A 14031-nucleotide genomic window follows, 5' to 3' on the forward strand; every position below is an offset into this window, starting at 1 on the left:
CTGCAAACAAACATTTGTCTTTTTCAAAAGTTTAAACTGTGCCTCCATGACAAGACAGATGACAGTTCAGTCTCACAATTAAAAGAATGCAAACATATCTTCCTCTTCAAGAAGAAGAGAAACCAAATCAATAGGGCTGTTTGGCTTGTAAGTATGCGAAGCACCGCGGCACAAAGCTGTTGAAGGCGGCCGCTCACACCCCTCGTCAGGAGCAGAGAGAGAGAGAAAAATCAATACGTGCCCTTTGAGCTTTTAAGTATGCTAAGCACCCGTGCAGCATACTTAAAAGCTGCACACAGAACGGTAGAGCAACGTGAAGATAATCTTATCAGCATTTTTAGACGAGGTCCCCCGTATCGTCTAGGTGTGCGAACAGCCCCCCCTGCTCACACCCCCTACGTCAGCGCAACGAGAGAGAGAGAGAAGAAAAGTAAGTTGGGTAGTTCTCAGCCATCTCCCAATAGCGTCCCTTGTATGAAATCAACTGGGCAAACCAACTGAGGAAGCATGTACCAGAAATTAAAAGACCCATTGTCCGCAGAAACCCGCGAAAGCAGCGAAAAATCCGCGATATATATTTAAAATATGCTTACATATAAATCCGCGATGGAGTGAAGCGGCGAAAGGCGAAGCGCGATATAGCGAGGGATTACTGTATGTGACTGTTGTTGTTTACTCGATGTCCAAATGAAACAGTCACCTACATTTAACAAGTCACCTTAAAGACGGGCTATAAACGTATTACGTATTAGAATTTTAAACTTTGAATAAATCATCAGAGCTAAATTATTCCCTTTTATAATACACAACCCTAAACATGTGTTTTACTACTTTCATTAGTATTTATCAACGTTTATTTATTTAAGTATTCCTAATATTCCATTGTAGCCCCTTCTGCTTGCAGAACAGCTTCTGAAAAAGTGGTTTACATCAATATAGTTTTCTATAGGAGATATATATATGTTGCAAATTTTTTACTGTCAAATAATGCAAAGAGTATGCGACAACGTGTTTCGCCCTAATTCTGGGCTCATCCAAGCTTACACACTCACAGCCACCCCCTCTCGGGGAATCGAACCTCGGCGTTAGAGGCGAAGCCTCTTACGTTGCACCACGGCGTGTGGTTCGTTTATTTGACAACATATATACAGGTGCTGGTCATAAAATTAGAATATCATGACAAAGTTGATTTATTTCAGTAATTCCATTCAAAAAGTGAAACTTGTATATTAGATTCATTCATTTACACACAGACTGATGATTTCAAATGTTTATTTCTTTTATGTTGATGATTATAACTGACAAACTAATGAAAGTCCCAAAATCAGTTATCTCGGAAAATTAAAATATTGTGAAAAGGTTCAATATTGAAGACACCTGGTGCCACACTCTAATCAGCTAATTAATCTAATACACCTGCAAAAGCCTTTAAATGGTCTCTCCAGTCTAGTTCTGTAGGCTACACAATCATGGGGAAGACTGCTGACTTGACAGTTGTCCAAAAGACGACCATTGACACCTTGCACAAGGAGGGCAAGACACAAAAGGTCATTGCTAAAGAGGCTGGCTGTTCACAGAGCTCTGTGTCCAAGCACATTAATAGAGAGGCGAAGGGAAGGAGAAGATGTGATAGAAAAAAGTGTACAAGTAATAGGGATAACCGCACCCTGGAGAGGATTGTGAAACAAAACCCATTCAAAAATGTGGGGGAGATTCACAAAGAGTGAACTGAATCGGGAGTAAGTGCTTCAAGAACCACCACGCACAGACGTATGCAAGACATGGGTTTCAGCTGTCCCATTCCTTGTGTCAAGTCAGTCTTGAACAAGAGACAGCGTCAGAAGCGTCTCGCCTGGGCTAAAGACAAAAAGGACTGGACTGCTGCTGAGTGGTCCAAAGTTATGTTCTCTGATGAAAGTAAATTTTGCATTTCCTTTGGAAATCAAGGTCCCAGAGTCTGGAGGAAGAGAGGAGAGGCACAGAATCCACATTGTGTGATGGTCCAGTGTAAAGTTTCCACAGTCAGTGATGGTTTGAGGGGTGCCATGTCATCTGCTGGTGTTGGTCATTGTGTTTTCTGAGGTCCAAGGTCAACGCGGCCGTTCTACCAGGAAGTTTTAGACCACTTCATGCTTCCTGCTGCTGACGAACTTTATGGAGATGCAGATTTCATTTTCTAACAGGACCTGGCACCTGCACACAGTGCCAAAGCTACCAGTACCTGGTTTAAGGACCATGGTATCCCTGTTCTTGATTGGCCAGCAAACTCGCCTGACCTTAACCCATAGAAAATCTGTCGGGTATTGTGAAGAGGAAGATGCAATACGCCAGAACCCCAACAATTCAGAAGAGCTGAAGGCCACTATCAGAGCACATGGGCTCCTCATAACACCTGAGCAGTGCCACAGACTGACAACTCCATGCCACGCCGCATTGCTGCAGTAATCAGGCCCAAAGGAGCCCCCAACCTAAATATTGAGTGCTGTAACATGCTCATACTTTTCATGTTCATACCTTTCAGTTGGCCAACATTTCTAAAAATCCTTTTTTTTGCATTGGTCTTAATTGATCTTCTAATTTTCCGAGATACTGAATTTGGGACTTTCATTAGTTGTCAGTTATAATCATCAACATTAAAAGAAATAAACATTTGAAATACATCAGTCTGTGTGTAATGAATGAATCTAATATACAAGTTTCACTTTTTGAATGGAATTACTGAAATAAAATCAACTTTGTCATGATATTCTAATTTTATGACCAGCACCTGCGTATACACAGTGCATCCGGAAAGCATTCACAGCGCATCACTTTTTCCACATTTTGTTATGTTACAGCCTTATTCCAAAATGGATTAAATTCATTTTTTCCTCAAAATTCTTCACACCAACACCCCATGATGACAACGTGAAAAAAGTTTACTTGAGGTTTTTGCAAATTTATTAAAAATAAAAAAATTGAGAAAGCACATGTACATAAGTATTCAGAGCCTTTGCCGTGCTCGAAATTGAGCTCAGGTGCATCCTGTTTCCATGATCATCCTTGAGATGTTTTCTGCAGCTTAATTGGAGTCCACCTGTGGTAAATTCAGTTGACTGGACATGATTTGGAAAGGCACACACCTGTCTATACCTGTCAGGGAGGTGACCAAGAACCCAATGGTCACTCTGTCAGCAGCTCCAGAGGTCCCTCTGTGGAGAGAGGAGAACCTTCCAGAAGGACAACCATCTCTGCAGCAATCCACCAATCAGGCCCTGTATGGTAGAGTGGCCAGACGGAAGCCACTCCTTAGCAAAAGGCACATGGCAGCCCGCCTGGGAGTTTGCCCAAAGGCACCCTGAAGGGACTCTCAGACCATGAGAAAGAAAAATTCTCTGGTCTGATGAGACAAAGATTGAACTCTTTGGTGTGAATGCCAGGCGTCACGTTTGGAGGAAAACCTGGCACCATCCCTACAGTGAAGCATGGTGGTGGCAGCATCATGCTGTGGGGATGTTTTTCAGCAGCAGGGACTGGCAGACTAGTCAGGATAAAGGGAAAGATGACTGCAGCAATGTACAGAGACATCCCTGGATGAAAACCTGCTCCCAGAGCGCTCTTGACCTCAGACTGGGGCGACGGTTCATCTTTCAGCAGGACAACGACCCTAAGCACACAGCCAAGATATCAAAGGAGTGACTTCAGGACAACTCTGTGAATGTCCTTGAGTGGCCCAGCCAGAGCCCAGACTTGAATCCAATTGAACATCTCTGGAGAGATCCTTAAATGGCTGTGCACCGACGCTTCCCATCCAACCTGCTGATGGAGGCTTGAGAGGTGCTGCAAAGAGGAATGGGCGAAAACTGGCCAAGGATAGGTGTGCCAAGCTTGTGGCATCATATTCAACAGACTTGAGGCTGTAATTGCTGCCAAAGGTAGCATCGACAAAATCGTGAGCAAAGGCTGTGAATACTTATGTACATGTGATTTCTCAGTTTTTTTATTTTTATATAATTTGCAAAAACCTCAAGTAAACTTTTTTTCATGTCATTATGGGTGTTGTGTGCAGAATTCTGAGGAAAAAAATGAATTTAATCCATTTTGGAATAAAGCCTGTAACATAACAAAAGGTGGAAAAAGTGATGCACTGTGAATACTTTCTGAATGCACTGATATTTATATAGTGGAAATATCACGAGAAAAGAGATCCACAAAGATAAAGTTTTGGGGACCGTCCCCGTATATTGTCCAACGGACAAAAATAAAGCGAAGTAAGCAATGTAAATGATCAAAAGTACTGTATTAGGACATTTGACAAAGTATATGAAGCAAAATGGCGTTTTTATACAGAAGGAAATATGGGTAGAGGAAATGGTTGGCAGGAAATGATGTTGAATGCAGGAGCCGGAAACAACGTCATTTTGGAGGAACTGGAAGTGGAGTTATTCATAGTGCCGGATGTGATGTCATGATGGGGCCACCGGAAGTGACTTCATGGTGGTCATTTGGAACCCGGAAATTAATGTAATTTTTTTTCCTCGGTTTTCCTGTTGAGAGAATGAGAGATTCAGGTAAGTACCACGTGACAAACCCCTTGTCTCGCGATATTTCACTCACCTTTAGCTTTTTGACTGCCTCCTAAATTCGCACGTGTGTAACATGACCCCCCCCTCAGCCCAGACCCACTGGGTCGGGCGACCTGCACCGAGACGTCGTGGATATGGGAGAGAGCATCCGCGTTGGCCTGCAAGGAACCTTTACGATAAACAACACTAAAACGATAAGGTTGAAGGTCCAAAAACCACCTAGTGACTCGGGGGTGGGGTTAGACTCCCAGTGAAGGGACATCCACTGTAGAGCAGCATGATCCATCGCTAGAGTAAATTCCCGACCCAATAGGTAGTACCTTAACTGTGTGATAGCCCATTTGATCGCCAAGGCTTCTTGCTCCACCGCGGCATACCTGGGCTCCCTGTCCAGCAGTTTCCAGCTGAGGTACATAATGGGGTGTTCAGCACCATCAACGCATTGGCTCAACACGGCTCCTAATCTTGTGTCCGATGCATCGGTCTGGGGTATGAAAGGAAAAAAAAAATCAGGAGATTTCAAAACAGGTGCTGACGTAAGGGCCAATTTTAAGTCACCGAATGCAGTATCAGCCTTATCATCCCATACCACTTTTAAAGGTGCTCTTTTCTTTGTTAAATTAGATAAGGGCGGGGCAATTTCAGAGAAACGAGGTACAAAATGGCGATAGTATCCCGCTAAGCCTAGAAATGCTTGAACCTGCCTCTTAGTCATCGGACAGGGCCAATTTATGATGGCATCAATTTTGGAACATTGTGGTTTAACAGTACCCCCACCCACCAGGCAGCTTAAATATTTGGCTTCTTTTAATCCAAAAAAACATTTTTTAGGATTAATGCGAAGTCCAGCTTGTGCCAGTGTGGAGAGCACAGCTTTAACCTGCCATAGTAAGGCTATGTGGATCAGAGGTGGGTTCATATTGTTCTATTATGGTGTAGATGAGAGGAGAAATTGCGTAGGGGTTATCCTGGAGGAAGAGTATGTCAAAGAGTGTTTTGGAGGTGAAAAGAGTGTCAGGCAGAGTGTTGATAAATGTTGTTAGTGCATATGCACCGCAAGTTGGGAGTGTGATGGATGAGAATGAAGATTTCTGGAGTGAGTTCGATGAAATATTTGAGTGTGTACCCAAGGGAGAGAGAGTGGTGATTGGAGTATATTTCAGTCGACATGTTGGTGAAGGGAACAGAGGAGATGAGGGGGTGATGGGTAGGGATGGTGTCCAGGAGAGGAATGCAGGAGGTTAAATGGTAGTGGATTTTGTGAAAAGGATGGACATGGCTGTGGTGAATACGTATTTTAAGAAGAGGGAGGAACACAGGGAGACATACAAGAGTGGGGGAAGATGCACAGGTAGATTACATTCTTTGAAGGAGGGTCAGTCTAAAGGAGATTGTAGACTGAAAAGTGGTGGCAGGGGAAAGCGTAGTTAGGCAGCATATGATGGTGGTCTGTAGGATAACATTGGAGATCAAGAACAGGAGAGAGTGAGGGCAGAGCCAAGGATCAAATGGTGGAAGCTGAAAAAGGAAGACTGCAATTATTAAGTAATTTTAGGCAATTAATTATTTGGCAGAAGTGTGTTAAGAAATGCTACTGGGTCTCTTTCATATCTACCAATTAGCCTTTATAATGCCTCACTGTGACATCTTTTTTTTTTTGCATTCTTTCCGTGTATTTGAGGAGGGTTGTTGTTGTTATAATATTTCTTGAGCTTCTGTAAAAGCTAAGTTTTTCCTTGAGACTTAATTACTTTCCGACTACCTTAAAATAAACTTAATAACTTGGGAACAGAATACATTACTGGGCAAAAACAACAACATACTGTATTTCTCCGTTTACCTTGATTAACAACACTGTTGTCAGAATGCAGCTCTGTGAAACTGAGCTTTGTTTCATTTACTCAATCCATGTTAGAAGGATTTTGCCGACAGTTTACAAATTCTCCCATCAGTGTTCTGGATTCTTGTTTCAGCAGGGTTGGTAACATGCAATGTCTGCTTTATCATGCCAAGGAAAATGCCACTTTTTAGAACCAATTACACAAAAGTACACTATATCTAGATATATTTCTACTCAGGAAGAATGAACCGCCCCCATGATTATTTTATACTTTGTTCCTATTTATACCACTGATTTTGAATGAGTTGAAATAATTTCTCTTTTCTCTTTACCAACACAATAAATTCAGCACATTTACAAATCATTTTTTTATTTTTAAAACAGTAATTTCTCCAGAAGGAACATCTTACATTTTTCATTTATGAAAGTATTAACCCAGATTCAGCACTTTGTACAGTCTAATGCAGCTATACCAGCTGTGAGTATTCTTGGGTATACTTGTGTCAGCTTTGAACATTTAAATTATGGAATGTTTTGCCCATTCTTCAATTCAAATTTTAACCAACTCTGCCAAGATTAGACCACAGTGTGTCTGAAGATATCTAAATCTTTTATTTCATTTTAACATTATTCAGCAATGGAAAAAATCATATTTAACGCCTTGCAGCACATCAAAATAAAAACTTATAAATGGATTTATTTACTGAAGGCACTATAAAATAACTGATTATATTCATATTCAGATCAACACCATATACAGAGGAATTGCAGTGAATATACAAGATGGTAAAGTTTATATGAAAAAGAAACTTCTGATTAGTACTTTACAACGTTTACGCTTGATGGACTTCTTAAGATATACGTTTTAGTATCAAGTAGGCACTTCTTGTAAATATATGAAAGCTATTTGTATAATATATTGCTTTGCAAAAGTAAGAAAATAAACATGGGTGTCTAGCCACAAAAGTCATTTTAGAAGATGTTGTAGCAGAAGAGACTAAATTAAATTCCAGTGGAGCTACACGGCGCAGACTACCATAGTTGCGAGTAATATAATTTTACATGTGCAGAACCTGTACAGACAGCCAAAAAGACAAATGAAATAGTTGCTTTGCAAATGGTAACTGAAAACAGTATTAATAGGAAGTTAAAAAATAAACAGAGTTTGTAAATTACAAGTCATTGAGTAATTTACATTTTTGTGATATACAAACCTACGGTAATATATTTTTAATAATCAATGTTAAAAACAATTGAGTAAATTACAATTTTAAGGCATCAATACAATTCTAAACATGTCGTAGAAGTATCAAGAAAAGCCTGAGTAACATCCTATTAAAATTAAAGTGCAAAATATGGAGCAAAAAAGATGCCAAGGTATGTCCCACTCTTGCCTGTATTCCAACTGAAGTTACACCTGACCCTCATCCCTCTTCTTGATGGGACTGACCTCACATGGCAGCTTCACGTAGCTTCTTTTGGGGCCATTACCAGGTGAGCAGGCCCAGTCCAGGAGAAGGTTCCTGCATCCCTGAAGTATTACATTGCTAAAATGGAATTACAATAACTAAAAGTGAAGGGACAGAAATCTGGTAACACAATCCTCTCTAGAAAGACATAATTTTTTTGATGAGGCAAATATTGCTGTTTTTCATTAATGAATATACAGTTATCAGTAAATTCAGATTATAATTCTCTTCTTTGACTTAGTATGAATGAAACACACACAAAGATATTTCTTATGATTACTGTGAAAACATACATATGGAAAGTGAATAGATTTCTTGTGATAAAAAGACAGTTATATTCTGTGACAACTTTAGTAGTCCACTAGACAATGATGTTACTTTTAAAATAACAAAAATACAAATCCTGGAACAGTTATTTCATTGCGCCTCCAACTCTTGACAGCCAGGGGTATTCCACAAAGCAAGCTAAGTGCGCAAGCCTCATATATGTTGACAAGTTTGGCTTACTTCAGCCATTTTGCATTTCCTCCAAAGAAAATTTGGGTAACTCACACTCAGTAACCAAAGCACCTAAACATCTTGGGCTGCTCCATACCATGCTAAACATGAAGCTCACCTTAGTGTTATGGCTGGAGAGCACATCAAACTCACATTCAACACAAAACAAAAACTTTGGAAAATCTTTTTTTTTTTTTATATAAGCATATTTAATGTTGCTGTCAAATTATTCTGGTATGTTCATTATAAAAGAGTAAAACATTAAAAGCTACAATGTCCATTGAAAAATGACAATAACCAATAATATCACATTTAAATTATGTCATATCTTTAACACACACACACAAAAATTCCACACTATATGCACATACAAACACTAATAAAGAATTAGTTATACACAGGTAGGTGTACTCCATGGAGTTGGGAGTTGAAATCATTAATTTTTGAAAGCACCAACTGTAGGTCAGTAAACTTCAGACAATAAGTAGCAGCAAATGTTTATATGAATGTAACGAACAAGGCAAAAAAATGCCATAAATTAATACCTTGTACGATCAACCATGGTGTGTGTGTGTGTGTGTTTCACTGAGAATCTCATTGAAGTGGGAGCTCATGTAGAATGTAGAGAGATACAAATTTGTTACATTTCTTTTGTTTTTCCAATTGGAGCACAGGCAGGTGAAGTGACTTGCTCATAGTCAGAATGATATTTGAACCCACAACCTCAGGGTATAAACTCCGAGGTCCAAAGCCTTAACCACTACACCACACTGCCCTGTCCTTTGAAAAGAAGAAAAAAAAGTACAAATATTGTATACAGAAAAGCACTTAATTACATAGCACCTCTGATACAACTGATTAATCAGTGGCACTTTATGTAGCTGAGGCTCATTGTCTTACAAAGTTTCCTGGTTAAAACCAGGGAACATAGCTAGTTACAAATAAACCTCAAATCATACTAGACACTGTACTTTATACTTCCCAAATGTGAAAGGTGCAATAGACTGCACTCATGCATGAATAATGGCACCACCAGCTCCACTGGAGGCTATGTAAACTGAAAATCATTCCACAGAATCAAGCACCTTTTAAAATTACACTGATGGGTATGTCCAGTTGCATTGTGCCATCAGTTATTCTGATCCAGGGCAAATTGTTAAGCAGCAGCAAGGCTTGAAAAAAGGACCCTTCTCCTCCTCCCAAACCAGCGCCAGAAACTGCAACTTTCTTTTTGGCTGTGATATTCTATTCATTCTGAAATACATTCTATTAAATCTTCACTAGCTGCCAAGTGTGCGTTACACCATTCACGTTGCTACTGAATACAGTGTTGACAATGCTTTAAGTATGACATTTACAAACTATTAAGTTTATAAACCAAATGGGCAATTCAAAAGTAACTTTTAATTTTGAATAACACCATTAGTATTTAATTATCCAGTACACAAACTGAGAACTGTAATGTAGTTAAGATATTTACTCAGTGTGTTATAGTCTGACACACAGCCTCTTTCACAGCTGACATATTTCTTTTTTCATTTATTAAAGATTTGTACAACTCATGTATTACATCTTGTTCAGGTGATGAAAACACTTCTGCTTTGCGGTTATATGTTCTTCTACTTGACATCAATAAAAAAAAAAGATAAACAGAATGATTGGTGACTAATGTCTAACTTTCCAAGCTTTCCTATAATACACTGTACACTGCACTGGCTTCACAGTTAAAGTCACAGGCACTCACTCTATCTGTAGATCTTACACTTCTATCTGCATGTTTTTATGCCATGATCATTTTTTGAGGCTGCTTAAATATCACAAGTGCACACATAATCCTGGATTGCCTAAACCGATTTTGAGCTAATGAGAAACATATTACATTAGTGTAACCTACTGAGCAATTGATTTTAGGACTAGGCTAGATAAAGCCAGGTTTATTTAGCTAACTCTCAATGTCATAAGCATGCTTTGAGGAATACCACCAGGTTAGACTCCTTTTGTCTCAGAGTTAGATCAAGTAGACTAGGAAAACTGATGTATGAATGCATAAATGAAGGCATGTGAACTCCTAGGGGATATGTCTAGTTTCTTTAAATAATGATCAAGGGTTTAGAAAAGTCAATTAAAATGACAGGACATCTTGTCCTGATGTCATGTTAGCACCTAACTATTAAAGGAAGAAGTGATAAATGTTTGACAAGTCTAAAACTGAAATTGATCAAGCCCTCAACATGGGTGAATTTTGATATGATATTATGGAATAATTAAAATTTTCAGATTCTTCGTTTCATTGCAAAGAATAAAGTAAAAACATTTTACATCATTAACTGTTCAATTATCTGTAATAAAGGTTCACAGTACAATTTTCAAAACATCTCCATATATTTCAATTATTGCCAAACGTATACAATCCTAATTGAAATCACTGCTCAGACGAGCTGCCAATTCCACTAATGTCCTTGTTGGCCTTCCAGTCATGCCTTTCCGCAGGTAGGGCACCTCATCCTTGTTTGTCATAACACCTGCAATATCCACATGTGCCCAATGAGGAACTGTAACAAACTCCTTTAGAAATGCAGCAGCAGTGCAGGCACCTCCTGACCTATAAATAAACATATAGTAATGTCAAAGTTTAAAACTTGTCTGGTCAACTAGTGTTAATCACCTTTACAATATTAACAGACTGCAACCTTAAAAGCTAATGTCGAGCAAAACTACAGAATTACTATTAAAAGTCAATAACCTGAAATTGCATTATTCTTCAACTTATTTAAAAATTATTAACTTACACTGTGTTATTTCTAGTTATTCACTGGGAATTGTTCAAAAATTACTATTTTTTTCAATTCTTAAAAAATATGAAAAACAACAACATAAGGCAAATAAAAACAGGCTTTCTGATCATAACTTTAACTCAAAGTAAATGATCTCTCTCTCTCTATTATATATATATTTCAAAATGTATAGTAATAACACAAAGATAATGTATGTATATGGATTGGCATAACACTGAATAATAGCCAGACCTGACAAGAGGAACCCAAACTGGTAACTGGAAAGCCACTTTGAATGCCAGTATTTATAAGCAGGGGCTGTTAGAGAGAAGTATTCCATTTTAAAGCATGCTCTAGGTAGATTATCAGTGGGCATCAGAAGAGAAAGAGTTCAGATGGAAGTGGCAGAGGGCTGGTGGAACAGCCATAGGCTAATAGTAGGAATAAAACCATGTGAAACAGAAAATGAAGAGCGATTTATTTAATGGGCTAATATATTACAGGTTGTGACAGATGGCCAGGAGCCACTATGTGGCTGGGACACCAGCTGGGTGGAAGGACCCCATATTGGGGTCATTATCTTCCTGAGACACTAGAGGGCAGCCTCCCTGGGTTGCTACATCACCATTGATCCCTGCAGGGTATGACGGGAGTTGCAGTTTGGAGCAGCCCTGTTGGGCTCCGTGGGCACTGCAGCTAGAGGTGAGCCCTCTGTAGCACCACTAATTTTCTAAAGGATAAACTACAAATACAAAATGTATTATTTTAAATGCAGTGGACAGCCTTGGCAATATCCATATTTTATACTAGTTAAACATCAGTAAATATGGGTCTCACTACATGGGAGCATATATGTGTGTGAGAGTAGCCCTATGATGGATCAGTGGTCCACCTAGGGTAGTTCTTGACTTGTGCCCAAAGCTCCCACCTTATAAGATATTATAGGACCCAGTACCATTTTATTAGCAAAGGGAGGTTATATGATGTATTAAATGCAGGGGTGCCAATTATCATGGCACATGTACTTTTGTTAAAAATAATTTCTTAATGAGGAATTTCTTTTTCTCAGAATAAATTTCCTTCAGTGTTATGTTCAGTGTGAGATTAAAGTAATTCATCAAAAGGTGATTTTTTTTCTTTAACATTTGTTTTACTTATCTTTACCAGGGGTACCAATAATTGTGGAGGAGACTAAGTAATTCACTTCTGGATCTGCCCCCTTCTGTTGGCAGAAAATCTGTTTGCTATTAGTAAGGAGAAAAATGAATACTAGCAAAAACATGCTACACTAACAGATTAAATCTTTCAAGTATGTAATTAACAAAACACCAAAATAACTAATGCATTTTCAGATTTTAAATATGATATATATACAGACCCACGATCTTTGCCAATGTTGTTAAGGTCTGCCAGCTGTGATTCTGTCATCTGCCTGGAATAGTGTTCAAAAAGAGGCATTCTCCAAACTCTGTCTCCCGTCACAACACTTGCCTAAAATAAATTTAGACATACATTACACTTACAGCAATTTAAAATATAGAGTATACAGTTGAATACTGAATTTACCTGGACCATTAGTGGAATCAGGTATGGAACAGATGGTTTCATTTACAGATGTAGTGATAGGCTTACTTCATAACTCAGTCATGCTTAGCCCATAATGGTGATATGGAACTGCCCACTTCAGGTGTGTGAACAATCGTGAAAACCTTATAAACTTTTTAAACTAGCTACCAATACCTTTTACACAAACTTCTTGTAAAATTGGAGATGCACTACATCAACTGGAGTACACAATATCTATATTTAGTAGGCTTCAGCCTAAAAATACTACTGGGAGCTTGAGGAGAGAAATGTACATCAAATTCTAGTTGAGATGACACATGTGAATTGTTTTTCCATTTGAGAATAAGAAGACTACACCCTCTCAAGTGAAAGAAAGCTCACGGTTTCAAGGATAATTGCAGAGAAGTTACCTAATTAAACATATTCGGGAGTAGTCTCCCCTAAACTTTCTCATATATTCAGATATCTGGATGAATATCTGAGGAGTAAACCTCAAGACAATGATTATATTTTTATATTATATACATTAAAGAACCATCAACAACAAATCAAATCAAATTAATAATATATTGATCAGTTATTATAAAAGGTTGAATAAATTGGACTCTGCAGCTGCATGAATAAAAAAGTACCACTTCTGGTTAGTGGAAATAGCTGAAACGTTGGTAGAAATCTATGTTTTGTACCTAATACTTGTATGCAAAATTTGGTTGACCTAAGTGAAAGCGTACTCAGGTTATTGTGTTTACATACACCACACACACACACACACACACACACACACATAATTCCAAAAATAGTGGGGAGGTCTAAAAACGTCAAGATTCATAAAAAAAAAAAATAATCTGAATTTTTGGATGATTAAATTCTTGAATATGAAGTATAAAGAAAGTAAGTAAAAATAAAAAGTATTTTCCTGAAAGTGATGTTAAAGATGAAATGACCATCTAAATCCTGCAACATAATATTAACTACAGATATTTTACATTTTCAATGCAATTTTAAATAGCCAAACAGTGATATATATTACAATACAAATGTAAAAGCAGTAGTTTTGCATATTCACATATCAAGTTCCTTTTGCCCTGTAACAATCCACATTACTAACCGAGAATGGGAACCGGATGGAATGCAACATAAAATAAGAAATGAGGCATCGCGCACACAAAAAAGGAGTCAGACCACAGAAAAAAGGAGTCAGACGCTGTTGCACACGAAACGGGACACACAAAGAGGAGGATTTCAACAAGCCCTAGCACACAAAAAAAAAGAAGCCGCAAGGCACCAACACAAAGCCCATTGGACACGAAACGGGACAG

The 14031-nt window shown here is 38.5% G+C and overlaps 1 protein-coding gene across 1 annotated transcript in view; it reads right to left on the minus strand.

Annotated features, from left to right (window-relative positions):
• Window positions 1-6758: 6758 nt before the first annotated feature.
• lap3 (leucine aminopeptidase 3) overlaps window positions 6759-14031 on the minus strand; it is a 51412-nt gene continuing 44139 nt past the window's right edge. Inside the window, exons 12-13 of the mRNA XM_051928271.1 lie at window positions 12525-12632; window positions 6759-10974 (exon numbers count right to left, since the gene is read on the minus strand). Coding sequence (XP_051784231.1) covers window positions 10785-10974; window positions 12525-12632 — 298 coding nt within the window. The 3' untranslated portion in view covers window positions 6759-10784. The remainder of the gene's footprint in view (window positions 10975-12524; window positions 12633-14031) is intronic.

This window comes from Erpetoichthys calabaricus, chromosome 5 (genome assembly GCF_900747795.2).
Source record: "Erpetoichthys calabaricus chromosome 5, fErpCal1.3, whole genome shotgun sequence".
Taxonomy (NCBI): domain Eukaryota; kingdom Metazoa; phylum Chordata; class Cladistia; order Polypteriformes; family Polypteridae; genus Erpetoichthys; species Erpetoichthys calabaricus.